Raw genomic sequence first — 19,720 nt, 5'->3', positions numbered from 1 at the left:
CATCGACCGATCGAGGACACCGGGTCCGTGAGTAAACGACCGGCGCGGATTAATAATGTGCAGCGGGTAACTTCAAACGTCCATTCCAGATGTGAGCCAGTGGATTGTATGCACATTGGATCCAATGTGATCCACACTGCCATTCCCTGAAGCACATGGTGTTGTATCGAGGGCTGTGCTGACAAAAAGCCTCTGTTGATACATGTCCGCCACAAGATTGAGTGGAAGGTTTGGAGAGGAGAGGGCGGGTCGCTCACAATCTCCGAGACTTTGGTACAGCTGCACGGAGACCCTCTGCACAGGTCTGTGTTATGCAGCTTTTTACTGCCTTAGATTGGCCGCCTTTGCAGCAAATCGTGCCGGAATAACCGAGTGCAATTTGATGCAAGATCCCAACAGGGCAAGTAGAAACGATAGGTTGAAGCTAAGACTTGAGGGAAGCGGTCACACGGCCCGCAGATGTGGCTAGGGTTGAATCCTTGTCTGTTTTATTTATCTATGGGGCGTCTGACATCCTGAAATCAGATCGGACAGAAAAGCAAGCAAGTTTTTTTAAAAAACTCCTGCTGCCACGTCTGGCCCGCGTGGTCACAGACTGGTATAAAAATGCTCTATAAAAGGACTCGGAGAGTTTGCTTTCTTGGAGCCCGTCCGAGTGGTTTTGACAATGAAGGGTTGCTGCATGGCTGGACTTCTTGGGAACCAATCCTTAGAGCTGCCCCGCCCCGTTCCTCACACAAATACTGGGAGCATTCATTCGGCGTCTGAACAGTTTTCCTTCTATGGGGAAATGGATACTGTAGGTAGGATTCCTGGGGCGATGACTGTAAGCACTCAGAAATGTTGCTATTAGCTCCCAGCGTCCCAAGCCAGTTTTACTAGCCGCACTGCTGACAGAATTAGGTATGTCTTTGGGATTTTTGTTAATGAAAATCTTTTTACCTTCGTGTTTGAAATAGTTTTGGGGGAAAAAAAAGAGAAACTGGTTTGTGTTGCACTATCTATTAATAGACGCTGGATTAAACCCGATGTGTGTGTTTTTTTGGGAGGGTGATTTTTTTTAGTTGCAGGGCGGAATATAAAGTTTTGTTCGCAATTCGTTGACCATTTTAACCATTTACCAGACATGCGAGGCGATGCTGCATGTGCGCCTGCTAGATCTGTACCAGCTCCTTTGGGATCCATTAAAAGTTTTTTTTCTCTCTCTACTTCTTCAAGCTAAACACACATTAAAAATGGATTTACCTTTTGCCTGTGGTTTGGAATTCTAAACGCATCCTGCTTAAAATATTCCATGCCAGAACTGACTGGATTCCAAAATATATTTGGCACCAGCGATCCTCACGGAATGCAGGCTGTAAAATGTATTATTTATAAAATCTGTGTGGAAGTGGCAACGAAATATAACAAAAAGGATCACTGGGGAGGAAACCCCTGCTTCTCTAAATTCAGTTATTTACAGCAGATTATTTTACCATTTGCAGAATGTGTCGTTGGAAAAGGACACGGGTGATTTGATGTGTTTATTTTATCTTCGATCTAAGGGCAGTTCTTTCTCCCCAAATGCCAGTGCATGCTTTTGACGTTGTGCTTGGCTCCGTCGGGACTCGGCACACACACAACGAATTCTGAGCCAAGTCTCTTGTCCCATTCTCACAGTGTTGTGACTCCAGGAGTCCGAGCTTTGCTGTCGCTGCACATCCAATCGATTTCACTGAAGTTTTCCAACCTGAACTGCAGCCGGAGTCCCCTCTGAATGACAGGTAAGGTGTTAAAGGTGCACGTTTATTTTTCCCTGTTCAGAAACGGCGACGAGATGCATTCCCCCCATCTTGCGTATGCACAAAAAAAAAATCCTGAAATGTAATTGTGTTGTCGATCGAAAGGATCCGAACCGCGCGGATCGAATGGTTTCTGGTCTTTGGTTTAAAGTTAGTGGGCGGGGGACGATGGAATCGCTCCGTCGAGGAAAGATTGTATCGGGGTTTTTAATGAAAGGGGGATTAACGCGAGGAGGAAGGAATCTGAAATAACCTGAGACGTCGCAGCAAATAAAATGCAGAGTCTCTCTTCTCTCCCCCCCCCCCCCCCATTCAGCAGAATATTCTCTCAGTGTAAAGTGGTCTAAATGGTTGTCGTTGTTTAATTCTGCAGTACCTAGGTTGAGAAATGACATTGGTGATTTCGATGAGCAGATTATGTGAACTTCCCATTGAAGAACCCGCAAATATCCCGGAGTACGTCCCCATCTGGGAGGAATCTTTCAGCAAAACCACAGCGCTCTCAAACCAGACTAAATACGGAGAGCCCACAGGTCAGTCAGCAGCAGGTACCAGACATCTGATTCGGTTGTGTTTTTCTCTTGGGTTACAGTCGTGTATGTGTGGGTGTGGGTTTCTGTATATCCCAAGCTGCGAATTTGTGCCAACTAACCACAATTTATAACAGGGGTGAGTGGGAGGGTCGAGATGGGCAGAAAAATGTAATGTTCACAAGAGAAAACACAGACTTTGCTTTCTCTGTCATCATAAAACTATCTGTTTATGTTAGTGTCCTGCCATACATTTTAAAGGGTTTCAGCTTCAAATGTATCGCTTGTAAGTAGTCTTCACGGACCTATATGCAGATTTTTAAAATATTACTGAACATCTATCCAATTCCTATTATGTGTGTGCATGTCATTGTATATATTTATAGCACATAATTCTGCAGGAACCATTTGCAAATTATTTCTGAATAAAATGGCAGTTAGAATATCACAGTCATTGATATTTCATTTCAAGCAATATCATGCACCAGCAACAAAATGGGTAGTGGAAGTTGGTACCCACACTGCCAGCCAGTCTCAACACAAAGACCGATGTGATTCATAATAAAATTAAGTTCACAATAAATGTGTCAATAAAAGCAAATCACTAGCAGGGATTTCAAGCTGGTAATATAATGATGGGATTCAAGTGACTTTAGCTTCACTCGCACAGTATTTAAACCTTACATTTGTCTGGAAATTTCAGGTGGTATAAAGCGTTTGCACCAGTGCCAACTGAACACAAAGGGGCACCAATGTGAAGTGTAGTATAGTCGACAGGTTTTTTCCTGACCTAGCCACAATTGCTGGAGGGAAAAATCCTAGTAGGAGTGCTGTTCCACTCAGGTAGTTCAATTGAATAGTTAACTGGTTGGATTGATACATAAGGGGCACACACACCATTTTACTGTAGGAAAGCACCACTGGTGCGACATGTTCATCTCATCCACATGGGATAGATGTGAAGTTAGGGAAGCAAGCTGGAGTCTTCATTTACAGGTAATTTGAATCAATATTCCCCCCCCCCCACTTTCCAGGTGTGTGGATACAATGGGAACTACATTCAATGCTCCAGTAGTACTGAATTTGGCATAGCAGAACCTGCTTGTGATATAGATGGCAAGTGTTGTGGACTGTCAAGTTCCACCACTGTCTTATGCAACTCTGTCATACCAGGCTTTCCAATAATGATAATAAGGCCAAGACGATTAGGTTTAACAGGGGCAAAGCAGTGCTTTCATAAAGACCTCTGTACAGCATGTAACACCATTATGGCACTGCCAGTGATCAGCGAAATCAGTTTGACTCTTTGTTTTTAAGTGTCTGGCTCAAATGTCTTCCAACTAGTATTGGGAAACCCGCAGTTTGCAGGCAACAGATGTATCCAGGATGTCACAGTTGCTTTATTCAGCCAGGCCAATAATTTTGTCACTTTTATTCAACAGTAGCAATGTGAGAGGTCACCATACTTCTGCAGAACCTTTGACTTTCCTAGTGTGTAGAGGGTCGATGACTGCACCCTTGTTGCCATTTAAGCTCCTGCACACAATGTATTGCATTGTATTACCCTCGCAAAGGGATTTCTATTTCTCAATGAGAAAATTATATACAATGGGTAACACAGAAACATGCAGGAGAATGCCTGCTTCCTCAGAAGTGCGGAGGATCCTGTTATTTCAAAGCTACAATCTGTGTCACCCTTATTTGAAGGAGAATGAAGGATGGCATCAGGACACCAAGGCTACATTATACAGCCATGGCTCATGATACCCATGCACCACCCATGTTTAGAAGCAGAGCACAAGTACAATGAAGATCATGCTAATTCAGAATTATCAAATATGGCTGTTGGTACCTTGAAGCGGCAAAACCATAACACATATTAGGGTGAAAACACCAATGTGAAATTAGCAGTACACCAGCAATGCAGCTAGGAAAACTGACATACTAGGCTCCAATTTCACAGCTACAATGTTTCTTAAAGAGGTAAACCATATCCATGAAGAAATGGTGTTTTCAAATGTAGTTCCTCAGATGCTACTTAGTGTCATGCTGTAAGAAATGAGATAAATATTCGGCACAATGTTCAAGTCAACTGCAAGATATTTATTTTCTCCATTGCATAGTACATGAATGTTGACAGCTTGACTTAATGTGGTGCTTGCACCTTTTTTTAGCTGTGTGAAACTATAGTCTATCTTTGTGGAAAGAGTAAGTGTGTTGGCGTTTGTAAGATTTCATTGCTTTCCTGTTGGCCTAGACTTCCCTGAGCTATATGTTGTGAAGGCTTTGCATGCTCTCATTTCTGATGCACCAGGGACTTCTGTGGGACACCATCATCCCTTTAACTGTTTACCTTGTCTCCCTGAGCCCTTGCAGAAGGCTTATAGCTACTGGTCAATCAAACTACCTTTTAATTACAACTCACAACTGATTTGGAGAATTTAGTGCTGCCTCCTTCTCATTGGCTGGCCCACTTTCTGGGAGAGAATTCCCACAATTTAGCCCACAAACTGAAAAGCAGTAATATTGTGGTAAAGTGGAAGGAATAAACTTTCCCAGAAACTTTAGTAACCCACAGTTTACACATGAATAGCAGATCAACAGCAATTTCTAGGTTAAAAGGATTTTTTCTTGTAATTAGGCCTAGGTTTTTATTATTCTGTATTTCACATGATTCCACATCTCTGAAAATAAAAAATGATAATTCATAGCACTAGCGTGCAGTGTTCCAGGAGCCATTGGAAATGCACTTAAAATTACTCTAGGAGTTTCATGACAATAGAACAAATTGACACCTGGAATTTCTCATGGGTTCTCCAGTTTGAGACTGACAGAATCCCTCGAGAAGAGGTGTATATGGCTTAAACCAGCCACTTACACCACATCTTGGGGGTTCTGCTCACCTCCTGCCAAATTTATGATAGAAGATTGGTGAAAACCCTGTGGAAAGTCAGGACTTGACTATCTTACTGATGCAGGTCAGTTTTATGCATAATTTAATTTGCATGAAAATCCATGAAAGCTCATTCTTTCTAAATTTTCAAACTCATAATAGTCAAACCATAGCTTACCATAACTAGTGGGATATTTTTTAATATGTACATCGTACTTTATTCTGCATTTTATGAAAATTATAATTTTATAATCTGTGTTCTTGCTGCAGATTGTGCTTTCTGTGTTTCTGCTTTCGGAATGGAAGATTTTTATTGTAATACCTCACCTTGGATGTCACAAATCCCCGTTTCATTTCCCCTTTATATTTTTATTGCCAACTCCCCAGCAAGAAAACAAGTGCATACAGAGTACAATACACAAAAATATGATGGCCAGGGGGTGAATTAAAGATTTGCATGGTGTCCTTCATTCTGTGTTCTGCTGTCAAGTACACACAAGGTCACACATCTGTTTGCAATTTACCCTGACCATCTATAAACAATATATAATTATCTGTCAGAAACAGCCTAATAATACTGTGTACTATATTACAGATCCATTAATTCTTCAGATTGTCCATTGTGTAGCATCTTGAAATAGCATTGAGCTCAAATGGTTAATACTGCAAAGAAACTCACTAACCTGTATATCGTCTGTGAAGTTAAAGTAGTAATCTAAGGTTCCAGAATAAAAAGAAACTGTTATAAACAATCATAAATGCTATTAATCTGAAATAGGAACACAAACTGTTGCGAATGCACAGGAAGTTAGTTAGCCTCTGAAAAAATTATAGGCTAATATTTTCGGGTTTAACCAGTTTTGATATAGTGCACTACCTCAATGTTAACTTATTTTATCTATCAGTTATTGACTGGACTTGTGTGCATTTCTAGAATTTTCTGCTTTTATGACTAACATAAACAGCTTAATCTTTTCTCCTATAATTTACAAGATGTCGAGAATGCCTCAGTTGGAACCTTATAGTTCAGCAGGAGGCATCCTCAGTTTTATCATGATCATTCACGTTGTGTTCTGTGAGCAATAATACTGGTAATAACTCACAGCAGTAGAACAAGATAAAAGTTTCCATATGCATGAGGCACAATGCATTCCACAATTAAATGCATAAATTGATTTGCCACAAAATGAAAACATATCTCAGCAGAGATATAAAATCTTCAACTTTTTGAAATAATTGTACAGTTTAGGATGACTGAAGTATCGATGAAAATCATTTGGAACAGTGAGAGTTTAAATATGAACTGCAGATTTATGCATTTAAAAGTTATGTAATGGTTCTGTGCTGAGCTAGGGAGCAGAAATATCAAGCAGAATTCCACTGCTAACTGCTATCCAGCGATTTGTGCAAGAGAATACACACATCGATTTTAGATGAGAGCAAGACGGGGTTCAGTGATTCGCTGTCTCAGTTAAACAGCCTTCCAATGCCCAAAGTCAAGCCTCACCCATAAACGTTGGGGATTATAGTGAGACTACCTGAAGGGTGGCTAGTTTATATTGTACTGTTACTCTAGCACAAATCAACGTCTTCAGGAAAGGAGAAAACGGGAAAAAAAGGTAAAAAAAAATTGTGCTTTTTGGTTAATAGAGTAGACTGTTAAACAAATGAATGGAAGTTCTAACCTTTTTAAAAAATGTGCATTTTAGTAGAGCAAACTGTGCCTCCATTTTTGCATTCTTAACCTCCAGTTCACCAATGCAAATAAATAAGGCCTGAAGTTGAAAGATTTCACTCCCGGCATGGAGTCTCTTGCAGTGGGAGCACAGATCAGAGAAACATGACGTTTTCAATTTTCTGGTTACTAATTTAATGACTGAAAAGTTGGGACCATTGTGAATCAAGCAAATTGACCAGAAAGCTCAATTTTCTGATCTGCAATCTTGGCAAGTGAAGTTCTGTGCAGAAGCAGTATTTCACAATATTGAGGGTATATTACAATTGTGCTATCAGCAAGAGAAAGAGTTTCAAAAACAAGGGACTGGCATAAGATGTTCAGTCCCTGAGCTTGTTCCATCATTCTGTCAGATCATAACTGGCTTGTACCTCAATTCCGTTTACCTGCCTGCACTCCTTGATACCCTTCCCCAACAGAAATCTACTAATCTCAATCTTGAAAATTTCTATTGACCCGGCACCAACAGCCTTTTAGGGGATTGAATTCCATACTTTCATTACTTTTTGTGTAAAAAGGTGCTTCCTGATTTCATTTCGAAAAGGCCTAGCCCTAATTTTTAATTATATCCTTTTTTTGATTCCCCTATCAGAGGACATAATGGCCGGAATTTTACCTTCCGGAATCGGGTCCTGTCGGAAGCAGCCGGGAGATGAAATGGCGTCCGATGGCATCGGGTCGGGTCCCAGGGGCCATGACGCACTGACGCCATTTCATGACCCAAGAAGTTGGGCGAGATTGACTCGCCGCTCGACTGCAAGTACTTAAGAGGCAATTAAAGTAATTGGAAACCCAATTGACTGCAAATTTACGTGGGCCGTCTGATTATACGGCTGTAAATCGGGTCATTGAACGTGTCGGGGACCCGGCAACTCTAAAATGGGCGGGATGCAGGCAATCAGTGAGGGTGTTGGAGATACTGCTTTTGGTATTTATTAGGTATGAGAGTTCTTGTGTTTTATATAATTTGGAGACATTTGTAGCTTGTGCAGAGGGCTCCTACTGAGTCTTACTCATTGCAGCTCGGGACCCATCTGCTCTGAGTAAGTAAGTGGAAGGAAGGGGGTTGTGTGTGCCTGTCCTGAAAGCTGGAAGGTGAGAGATTTTGTCATTGACTCTGGTAACCAGTCCAACGATGGGAATTCTGCATTCTGGAGGCAGCTCTTCAGATGAGGAGGACAATGTCCCAAACAGGGAAGGAAGGACAGATGGGCATGCGCAACTGGCTGGTCAAGGGCCTCCTCATTATGTGGGAGGGCGAGCAGGTGACAGAATTGGCCGAGAGCGGGCACATGTCAGGAGACGTGCCTACCCAACAGGCCACACCTGAGCTACCTGCGCCTGTCGAAACGCCAGTGCAGAAGAAGGCTGATTCTGTCATGTGAGACTGTGAAATCTCTATGCGAGATGCTGGCAGCGGATGTAGCCTCAAACTGCCTCGGTGGCCATCCAATGCCAGTCACTCTAAAGGTGACCGTCACTCTTAACCTTTATGCATGTGGCTCTTTCCAGGCTTCAACGGCAGACTTGTGCAGAGTCTCCCAAGCAGCTGCACACAACTGCATAAAGGTTGTGACTGATGCAATGTTCAGACATGCTAAAAATTTCATACCTTTCAAAACAGAAAACAACAGCCAGACTGAAAGAGCAAGAGGAATCAGCGGAGTAGCTGGGTTCCCAATGGTTCAGGGTGTGATAGACTGTACTCATGTGGCAATTAGATCACCAGCAGGTCAGTCAGGGGCATTCATTAACCGAAAAGGCTTCCATTCATTGAACGTTCAGCTGGTATGCGATCATCGGAAGAGAATCATGCAGGTTTGTGCACGTTACCCAGGGAGTTGCCACGATGCATACATTCTCAGACACTCTCAGGTGTCTGCTCTTTTCAGTTCCCTGGACTGACTGTAAGGTTGGATACTTGGCGACAGGGGTTATCCTCTGAAGACATGGCTGATGACACCCATGAGAATCCCAAGAGGGTCATGCTGAGGAATGCTTCAGTGAGAGCCATGCGGCCACAAGAGTGACGATCGAACAGATGATTGGCCATTTAAAGATGAGATTTAGGTGTCTGGACCGCTCAGGTGGATCACTGCAGTATGCGCCAGCACGGGTCTCCAGCATTATTGTCATTTGCTGCACCTTGCATAACCTAGCGATGGAAAGGGAAGACGCCATTGAGGTGTCATCAGTTGAAGATGGAGTTTCTGATGAGGAAGATGGGCAGCACCCACATGATGGAAGGGGAGAGGAAGCAGAATGTCCTCTGGAACCCTGAGACCCGGGAGGCCCCACAAGGCAGACGTTTCTCCTGAGAGGATCACTACATGTAAAGATTTGACATTGTGGTATGAAATTAGTCAGTGTTGGATTCTGAGAGGGAAAAAACATGCACATCAGAGGGAAGAGATGATCTGATTAAGAACAACATCATGTCACGATGAAACCAACCCAAGTGTGTGACATTGCATATATAAACTATTGAGCCGCTCAACGACGTCTGATGCAACCTCATGGATGACATATGCAAAGTTAAATTATCAAATCACAAATTTATTTACAATTATCTCATGTACAATTCAAATAAATAATCGGAAGGTAACCCAGTGAACCAGAAGTGATGTTACAGTGATTTCTTAAAACATTTGCGGGTGCTCTTGCGTGTCGACGATCCAAGGTACCAGACTCACCAGAGGCGGGTGGCTGATCGGCTGATGCCCTGCTCTTGATGACTTTGGCGGACGTTCTCTGCCTGCTTGCGGCCGTGCAGGCCACGGCATATCAGGGTGCTGATGAGAAATATCAGGAGCACCCTCGAACACCCTGGGGGTTTGCGGTTGACATGTCGTTGACTAGCGGAGGGAGCAAGAGGCTGCTTGATGGATCAGGAGCGCCCTGAGAGGAGCTCCCATGTGCTATCGGCTGCTGCCCCTGTGCCCTCCCGAACCTCGACTAGTCCTGAAAGCTGACCTCAGAGGGATGAGCAGCCTCAACCTGCTGCATGCGCATCTGAGATTGCGCTCTGATGGCCTGGTCCAGGGAGGCTACACTCGCCCTGTGATCACGGATAGCTTCCAGCACTGGCCCCTCCACTGCAGTCGTCAATCTGTCAACGGAGGGTACCAGATGGACAAATGCCTGAGAGTTTTCAGCTGACATGCCCTGGATGGACTTTTCCAGAGTATGACATATAGCTCACAGCATCTCTGGCAACTCCGCCAGATGTCCATGCACCGCATGCACTACCCGCAACATCTCCCGTCTAATGGATGTTCTCAGAGGCTCGTCATCAGCTTTCAGCTCTGCACTGGCCTGGACTCCCACACTCCTCCGACTGTGTGAGGCATCGGCTAGTTCTGCCTCTGGTGGCTGGTCCAGCAACTGTGATGTACTAACACCTGTCAGTGAAATTGTTTCCGAGGATACACTAATCCCAACCGTGGTGGAAGTGTTTGCGCTGGCGCTTGGTGAGGTGCGATGATGTAATGGTGCACCCTCTGAGGCGATTTCCTCGTCCTCAGAGGTGGACTGTTGAGGCCCCGGGACCCCTCCTGGCCGCTGATGTGTTTCATCTGCAGGGAAAATCAGATTGATCAGTTTGATCAGCACCACAGATTTAAAGACATGTGCCTACTGCATTTTGGTCACATTTGTGTGATTCAACTTTTATTAGCACATTTCAGTGCAGGAGACAATTAGCACCTCAATGGCGCCCCCCCCAACCCACCTTCCTTGCACCCTCCCACTACATTATGGGCCACTCACTCTGAAGGCCAGGTCCGCCAACCTCGCCATCTGCAACAGCACGTCCTCTGTCCTCCCCTGCCAGCAAGAAGGCATCCTCCTCTATCCTGCTTAGGTATGCCTGATAGCCAATGCCACCACCGGTCTGGGACCTCTCTCAGGCATTATGTGCCCCCTTTTCTTATTTAAACAAACACACCTAGTTTAGACATCATTTTTGGTATCTCACACACTCACCCATTGGGTTTGCTGTTGCATTTCACCGCTACTGCAACTCCATGCCCAATTTGCACACCTATGGATCACCATGCATCCCAGACTTGCCCATCCTACGTCCCAATACAATGCAGCAGGCAGGAACTGCTCATTGCTAGCTTCAACCTTGCATTGTTAGGACAGACTGACCCTTCCCTGAAACATTCAGTATGAGATTAATGAGAAATACCCCTTACCTGGGCAGAGTGAAGCAGGTCATTGACCCACTTGTGGCACTGGATCCATGTCCTCTGTACCACACCGTGGCTGCTGACCTCCTCCGCGACCTCCAGCCAGGCCCTCTTGGTCAGTTGTGAGGGCCTTCTTCTGCCATCAATGTTGAATATAACATCATGCCTCGCCTCCACCGCCTGGAGGAGGACCTGCAGAGAGTCCTCCGAGAATCTGGGGGCTGTTCTAAAACTTCTCCCCTCCATCACTCAGGATATGTTCTGCAGCCTGTTCCAATTTTTTGTCTTTTCCTGTCCCTGGGCACTGCCAGTCTTCCTTAACTTCCAGAATTAACAAACACTTGTTAAACTCAAGATTTCCAGCAGTATCACTCACATCCCCTATGCAGCTGGTCAGTTTCAATGTTGTAAGCCTTTTTAAAGGCTTTAAAGAGTATCCATTCCCGGATTTTGCCCCGCCCCCAAAGCTGGTGACTAAGCCAACCGCGCGCGCCCTTTCAGGTGCCGAATACACCGCGGGGCCGCTAATTGGCTACCCCGCACGTGGTGCTGGTGAGCGGGAGGCGCGGAGAGGATTCGGTTTACTCGGCCGCTTCAGCCTCATCCGTGCCGGAGGCACCGAGAGCCGAAAAATTCTGGCCTGTTTCTCTGTATCTACTCAAATCTCGTCATCAATTTTAGACCTCGATTAGATCACCCCTCAAATATTTAAATTGAAAGGAATATAAACCTAGGTTATGCAACCTGTCCTCACAATTAAAGCCTTGATTTCCTGATATCATTCTGGTAAATGTATGTAAGTCATACATAATATGAAGAGAGAAACAGAGTTAACGGTTACATTTTTACAGCATTGGAGACAGGCTGGGAAGCGGGTGGGCTGGCAGTATGATGGGGAAAGGAGTCAGGAGGGGAGCCCGTGTCTTCCTGCCACCATGCCTTATTGCCAGCAGCAGGAACCTCGGCAACACGGCTACCCACTGATCGGCCAATTGAGCCACTTAAGTGGCTAATTAAGGGCCACTTCCCACCCCCGTTGGAATGTTGCCCATGTCAGGAAGGTGCGTCGCTGCATGGGGAGACTGCCAGAAAAACCCTGGTGGTCTCACAGTCGGTTGTGGAGGATGGGGAGGGGGGAAAGGACCCTCCTTGAAACGCGTTCCATGGCCCAAGGAGGGGCCCCCAGCGGCAGTGGGCCTCTCTGCAGCACTGGCACCACCATTGCACCATGACCCCCCGCCACCCCCAACCAATCGCCAAGGCCTGCCTGCTACACCCCGACTTCCCTAACTAAACTGTCCTCTCTTTGGGGGAGCCCTGCCATTGAGATACTCTCTCCCTGATGTTGCCTCAGAATTAAGCTGGCAGCTCTTTGGATGGGCCGCTGTCCTCACTCGGATGGCAGTCCCGCTGGCAGCCTGTTAATTGGCCACTGCTGGCAAAATGCCACCCCAGGGTCCCGCCACCCACCGAAGTGGAGGGCGGGGGAGGAGGTTTCCTTCCGCTTTCATCTCCGGTGGCGGGACTTGCAGGTAAGCCTACAAATTCAGCCTGATCTTTCAGGTTGGAGACCTATCATCAGAAATGATCAGAAAGGGACCGAAAAAATGAACACTCTTCACAGATGCTCACTGACCTACTGAGTATTTCCAGCATTTTCTGTTTATATTTCAGACATCCAGCATCCACAGTATTTTGCCTCTGTCATATATATTCCCTGTCAGAGATTGTTGGAGCAGTGGATAGAATTGAAAGGTGTGTAACATGACCTGAAAAGACCAAATCCAGCATGTGAATGGACAAGGAAGATGAGGCAAATGTTTTGAATAGAAAGGAGATTGCAGAAAACGACTGGCTGTCTGTCCTGCACTTCACATGTCACATTTGGATATTTAGAGAATGTGTCAGCATTAATTTTATGGCCATTAGTCGTGTTGCTGTGATCTGCACTAGAGAAGGCTGAGTTGAAGAAAAGTACCAAGTACTTCTCTAAACATGCGGCTGCATTTTCCCCATGGAGGCGGGTAACAGGTGTTTGGGCTATATTTGGGTCCGGAACACGCCTTTGTTGGAAAACTGATTAAAGCCAGGATTTTCACGTGGGTGAGCCCTTAATTGGCATGGGGACAAGTTCCCTGTCCAATTAAGGGAGGTGGGTGGGCTCTTGAAGCTGGAGGGACAATCAGAGGCCTTCCAGCTTCAGAGAAGCACCCAGCTGCAGTGCAAGGTAACTAACTGGGAGGGCGCTTCACAAGAAGTTGCCCTCTCAGCCAATTGTTAAATACTTTAATTAAAAAACAGAGAAAGCAGCCTGGCCACCACTGTGGGCGGGGGCGGGGGGAAGCCTCTCTGCAGGGTGCCCTTTAGCTGTACCCCCACCCAGGCAGGCAGGAACTGTAGGCCTGCCAGGAATGTTGGCACCCTAGCCTGCCTCTGGGTGCCCGCCACCAGTTGATCTTCCCCCCCCCATCGCTTCGGGAAAATGGAAGTCGATTGGAAAATCCCGGTTGGCTTCCATTACCTACCTTTAAAAAGGCTGTTAATGAGCCTAATTGTCTGCCCACCTCATGGGGGCAGGTGGCCTTCCTGGGCCTCAAATTTGCATCGGCCAAAATGGTCGAGAACAGGGTCGGGAAGCCAGCACACTGGCCATCCTCGTAATTTTTGGGCCCCATCTGCCTCTGTTCCTGACATCAGCGTGGCCTGAAAATTCAGCCCATGGTATTACGAATGGTTGGATACACAGAATCAGCATGTCACTAATAAGTCAACTTTAATTTACTAAATCTGATATTCACAAAGAGTGGGAGCTATATCTCAATTCATCTATCCAGAAGCACCCCAGAGTCTCTCTCACTGCCGCATCCAATCTTGAATGATGCCAGGAATTTTTCCTCCGTCCTTTATCTGGGATTAGAATTTCATCACTCTTTGTGTGAAGAGGAATTTCCTGATATATAAGTCCTTACTAGCCTTTTACTAGCTTGAACCTATGTCTACTTGTTTTACTTGCACAATTTACATTATATGTTGGGTTTACTTTTTTTCATTTGAATTAGATGTTAAACCAACGAACCGTTCACCCTCTCAGATGGTCGTAAAAGATCCCATGGCACTGTTTGAAGAAGAACAGGGATGTTCTTCCAGTGTCCTGGCTGACATATATTCCTCAACCAACACCTAAGGGTTGATTATTTCATTTCTGTTTGTGGGAGCTTGCTATGTGCAAATTGGCTGCCGGGATTTCATACATTACAATAGTGACTACACTTCAAAAGTGCTTCATTCGTTGCACAGCGTTTTGGGACATCTTAAGGTCATGAAATGTGCTATATAACTGCAAGTTCTTACTTTTTTTCTTTAACACTAGACGAAATGCATCCTATTATGCAGAAAGTGCAGAGAAAAGTAATGCTTTCCTGTGAGTGAACAACACATTTAAACCCTCACGTAACACATTCCCATTGAGCTAAAAGCAAGTTTTCTCCCTTTGAAAAATCTTTGATGTTCAGTAAAGAATAGAAAAAAAACTGTCACTAGTGCCTTATCCAAGATTAGCAATGTTAGTAATGACAATAAGGGACTGTATTTGTCAGTCTGTCATTTGAAGTGCCACTGTTACTGTTAACAAACATCTCATCATATGAGACATAGCTGTTCAAAATAGATCAGAGGTTAACAATGTTGAATTCACCCCTCAGGCCTTAATAGATTCCATTGAATTGACCTAACTGACAATTGATAATATAGTCAAAGGACTACTTAATAGAGAGCCAATATTTTATCTTGTCTTCCATTCTACAAGACTAAAGTGGTCCAGTGGAAACAGCATGTACAAATATTTCTTGAGATAATGTTCAAACAAAAAATTAAAATTAAAAAGATTGCTGCTAATATAATTCAGTGGACTGTCTAATTGCAGCTATGCTAAAATGTCACCCTGTTACTTGACCTTTGAAATAACAGAAATAATTGTGTTTGTTCTTAATAGTGTGTACATATCATTACTGAAATTTTACATGTGCTTTTTTTAACCTCCAACTAATATGCTAATAGGATATATATGAAAAAATATTTTATAGGCATCTCATATTTTATAAGCGATCTTGAAATTAATCCAAGGTAACATGAGCTTATCTGTATTAATTGTCAATATTTTTGCATGGGAAGAAATTAAAATTTAAAAAGTGAGATTTTCAACCACATGTAGCAGCTATATTTGATCTGTTTCCGCAGAATCATCTTGCAAAGGAATCTCAAATTTTCTAACAACGTCCAAGATAGCATACTTCAAACGGAAATATGTGGAAGATGAAGATCTTCATCCACCTGCTCACAGCTGCTGCCAAAGAGTAGGTTACACAGAACTCCATTTTAAATTAATATCGAGCTTGGTGTTAGGTTAGGTCCAGCTTCTTTTTTCCTTTCTCTTTTTTCTTCTAGGCATATCTCTTGGGAATAGGGTAGAGGGCAGACATTAATCCCTCCATATTTAACGCAATATTTAATCTAGTCAATTTAGCAATTATCATCAACCCTCCACTGAGTTCTCCATTTCTTTGGATGCTACTGAGATGAGACTAGACTACTCATGAGAGGTTTAGATGAAGAAGGGCATAAAACAAGGAGTTTCCATTGCACTACTTTTGCACATCTTCCGAAACCTGATCAAGAGAGTTATTTAAGGTGGGAACAATGACTGAATTATGGGAGGGTAAGGGGGTTGACAGCATATTTTATGAAGAAAACATATTCTATGAAGCGAAGAAAAATGTAATCATTGAGACATATTTACCAATCCTCCTTTCCACATCTACCCACCGTTGAGGAAACACTTTGGAGTTTATGTTGGCATCCATAATTGATGTCAATTATAATTGAATTGTCTGAAAGCAGTGGCCAAAGATTATGTAATAAATATAGACACAGAGATTATAGCATGTCAAGCAGTTTCAGAGGTGTCATGTTGTAGAGAATGCCATGTTTGTAGTATTTGTTGACTTATTTCTTTCTTTGGTTTAGGCACGGGCCTTGGCAGTTCCTGAGGATCGCACCCACATACTTCGTTTATCATTGGAAAAATTAAGGTTTATTGAAGATCCAGAAGTGTTTCTGCGACGTTCAGTGCTGATCAACAATTTACTGAAGCGGATCCGAGGGGAAATGCAGAATGATTGGTACTTGTCTGCCTGCTCTTTTGGGGAGGCACGACCGAATGATTGGTTTGGATCACAGGACTCTGCCTATAGGAAGCGACTGCGGATTGCCAAAGAGTATGATAGCAGCCTACACGATTGTTGCTTTTACCAGGACCGTGGTAATCAGTATTCAATGATACCTTTCTCTGTTTATAATGGGGAGGGTGCTGCCTCTTCCCTGCCTAGCTGTTCCCGCCAGGGCATGGACTGTTCTGAAGTTTATGGAGCCCTTATGCATCCCAGGATTGATGTGGCAACCACTGCAGTTTCTGACATTTATGAGAACATAGGAAAATTATGCGATAAGGAAATCAATGAGGAAGACGAGCATCAAAAGGGAAGGAGCACAGCGAAACATACTTCCAGTGAAAGGGCCGTCCCCCGTGTGTGCAATGATAAGGAGACTGATTGCAGTGCGACTGGCTTCAGAAATGATGGGATGGTTCCAACCGAATCTCAGTTAGATTCTGGTATATTAAAGCAACATGTAGGTGATCACAAACTTTGTTGTGTAAAGGAAGCAAAATTCGAATCAGCTTGTTTTGTGGTGACAGGGGCCAACAGTTTAACAAGTATTGCAAAGAGCACATGCCGAGTCAGTGACACGTATTAGCATGAACCCCATTACAGAAACTGCAGTTGAATCTTTATCATCATGCTGATGCACTTTATGCTATTATTGAAATGAGACCCCAAAGAAAAAATAATGGCAAAAGAAAATAAACCAGTGCATTGTGGGTTGGTTTACTCAGATTGTCCATCACAGCAGGTTGAGATTTTACTTAATAGACTGTGGTTTATACTGAAAGCAACAAGCATGTGATCTAAGGTGCCTTAAATTTGTTATGACAATGTTGAAGTTTGCAGGACAATACAAGTCACCTGTTGGGGTTAGTTGTATGAGGTTTTATACTATTTTCTTATATTTTGACTTGCCACAGAACGTAAGATCCAGTGCATTCAAAGCAAGAATTTTTGATTTGATTTTAAAATTCACATTTGAACAGATGATGTGTATTATTTAAACCTATTCCATGGATAATGTTCTCCAGTAATCCAACAATGGTTGATCTTTCCCATAATCAAGCATTTAGCTGCTTGAGTATTTCCATAGCAACGGATAGACTGTTGCAGGGAATGAATTTTGTTTTGTAAGGTCTGTGAATTGTTGGCTGACTTCATATTTCACCTACATTTCTTTTAACTGCAATGCTCTATTCAACTTTTGAACTCAAAAATAAACATTTTTTAGATAGTTTCCTGCTATTTGCTGAAAATTCCAAATCATTTTAATGACATGGCCATCAATGAAGACTGTAGAATGATGTCTTGGTTGTAGAGACCTTCAATTGTAACTGGATATTAAAACTTTGGGAGCAGTACCAGTTCATATGAGGAATGGAACATGCTCCCCATAAAACCAATTGCATTTGAAATGACTGTGTCCTTTACATAAAGGCGTTAGCTTTTTTATTGTGATCGTGGCCAACATTTATGTTTCTAATGCAAATTGTACATGCTTTTTTACAATCAAAAAACAAATTATATGGGGTCCTTTTCCACGTGGTATGATAAATTGGTACCTACTAGTGTTTTACAATAAAATGTGATTTACATGTAAGATATTTATTAAATAGTAGAAATCTTACAGAGATTGAGCAGTTTAATATTAATTGTTCTTGGAATACATGGAATACTAAATCAGTGAGTTACAAGAAGGAATGGAAAATTATTACAAACAGTTAATCAGGTTTTCTCCTGCCCGCATGCACTTGATAAGAAAGGGCATGACTGGTTATAGGTAATTTATGCACCAGAAAAAGAGAAAGGACTTGCATTTATTCCTAGCATAAATAAATCAAAACATCCAAAAACAAAATTATGGGTGAAAACAATTCATTAGGAACTGTGACTTCTGCGTGGACACGAGTATTGTGTGCCAGATACAATGTAGATTTTATTCCAAGATTTTTGTCATGTGTTTAAAGCAAAACGCAAATTCCGATAGTAGATCCAGTCTCCTATGAACCTTATACATGCCGTGTCTGAGTATATGGAATGAATTTTACCAGCCCTTCAACACCGCGCGTTGCAGCACGGGGGCTGATAAAATTCTGCGGAGAGAGGCCTGCCTAAGATACGCGACAGCAAGAAGGGCCCGCTGCAAATTACCGGCGGCGGGGGGGGGGACCTCGGTGCAGCTCCCCCCGTCACACAGCGGCGGCACCACAATCAGCATATGGTAAACGGTACTTGCCTTTGCTGATTAAGCAGCCCGCCGCCTCTCCATTGACACGTCTTGATTTTTCAATGAACGGGTGGCCGTCACGTGCTGTCCCGTTCACGATTGGAAAAGCCGATATGAGGTAAGTTTCCTTTCAGGGGTCTCACTCTGCATTCTTAAAGGGAGGAGGGAGGGGGGCATTACAGGGGTCTCACTTTGCATTCTTAAAGGGAGGAGGGAGGGGGGCATTACAGGGGTCTCACTCTGCATTCTTAAAGGGAGGGGGTCTGGGATTATTGGAGGGAAAGCTCTGCTGGCATGAAGGGAGGTACTGTGTATCCTCCCTCCATTAACAGTGTACGCGCTGTTTGTGTTTGTGAGGGAGCAGTGGCGCACTGAGCACCCTGTGTGTGGGAAGGGTACCAGAAAGGGCAGGAGCATTAAGGTTATATGGATGGTGGGGGCGATCGATTCAGCTGGTAGGATCTTGATGTGGTCATGCTGTGCCACTCTGAGTGTTGGCCAAGATGGACAATGCCATGGCACGCCACATAGTTGATCCAGGAAAGCAGCTGATGTACCCGTCAACATCAGTCCTTGACCTGTTAGGAACCTTCGAATACATGAAGGGTTCAACTTTATTTATTATGTGGAAATAGGTATGGCTCATCCTACATTGTGTGATCCTCTGCTCATGAGGATCCGTATGCGCCAGAGGCAATATCAACAGACAGGTGCGATCCACGTAGAGGCCCCCAGTCATGAGCAGCAGCCCCCAAAGTGAGCTCGCCATTATGTTTGCCGTGCATCTACAGGCCCCACATGACATGCCATTGGATGTCAGAGCACCAGTGTCAGAGGCGATTGCACATGTAGAGAGGGTGGTGACACATCTCTGTGCCCTGCTCAAGGCTGACCTGCAGCCCATGGGTTCCGGTGGACATCCCATGCCTTTGTTCCTCATAGTGACAGCGGTTCGCAAGCCTGACGCCTCTGCAGCTTTTTAGTGGCCCTTTTGTGGGGTCACACAGTCAGCAGTGCATCGCTGCATTAGGGAGGTCACCAATGGTTTGCACCGGAGGGCCAGTGAGGATGTCCGCTTCAGAACGGACTCTCACAGCCAGGCCCAGAGGGCCATTGGTTCTGGCACCATTGCCGGAGAACCA

The 19,720-nt window shown here is 44.1% G+C and overlaps 1 protein-coding gene across 1 annotated transcript; it reads left to right on the top strand.

Annotated features, from left to right (window-relative positions):
* The first annotated feature begins 663 nt into the window (after positions 1–663).
* Positions 664–17,890, top strand: sertad4 (SERTA domain containing 4). The gene is made up of 5 exons (XM_068044136.1): positions 664–903; positions 1,660–1,763; positions 2,155–2,314; positions 15,369–15,484; positions 16,155–17,890. The coding sequence occupies exons 3-5, from the start codon at positions 2,170–2,172 to the stop codon at positions 16,941–16,943; spliced, it is 1,050 nt and encodes a 349-aa protein (XP_067900237.1). The 5' UTR covers positions 664–903; positions 1,660–1,763; positions 2,155–2,169; the 3' UTR covers positions 16,944–17,890.
* Positions 17,891–19,720: the final 1,830 nt, after the last annotated feature.

Source organism: Heterodontus francisci, chromosome 13 (genome assembly GCF_036365525.1).
Source record: "Heterodontus francisci isolate sHetFra1 chromosome 13, sHetFra1.hap1, whole genome shotgun sequence".
Classification (NCBI taxonomy): domain Eukaryota; kingdom Metazoa; phylum Chordata; class Chondrichthyes; order Heterodontiformes; family Heterodontidae; genus Heterodontus; species Heterodontus francisci.
Note: the sequence above shows the minus strand (reverse complement) of the source record. Positions and strands in the feature narration are given on the sequence as shown.

Bases quoted from the DNA above. Each gene is read 5' to 3' on its own strand.
- sertad4 (XM_068044136.1), top strand. From the start codon at position 2,170: ATGACATTGGTGATTTCGATGAGCAGATTATGTGAACTTCCCATTGAA. The intron at 2,315-15,368 runs GTCAGTCAGCAG...CTGTTTCCGCAG, and splicing joins TAAATACGGAGAGCCCACAG to AATCATCTTGCAAAGGAATC. The intron at 15,485-16,154 runs GTAGGTTACACA...TCTTTGGTTTAG, and splicing joins CTCACAGCTGCTGCCAAAGA to GCACGGGCCTTGGCAGTTCC.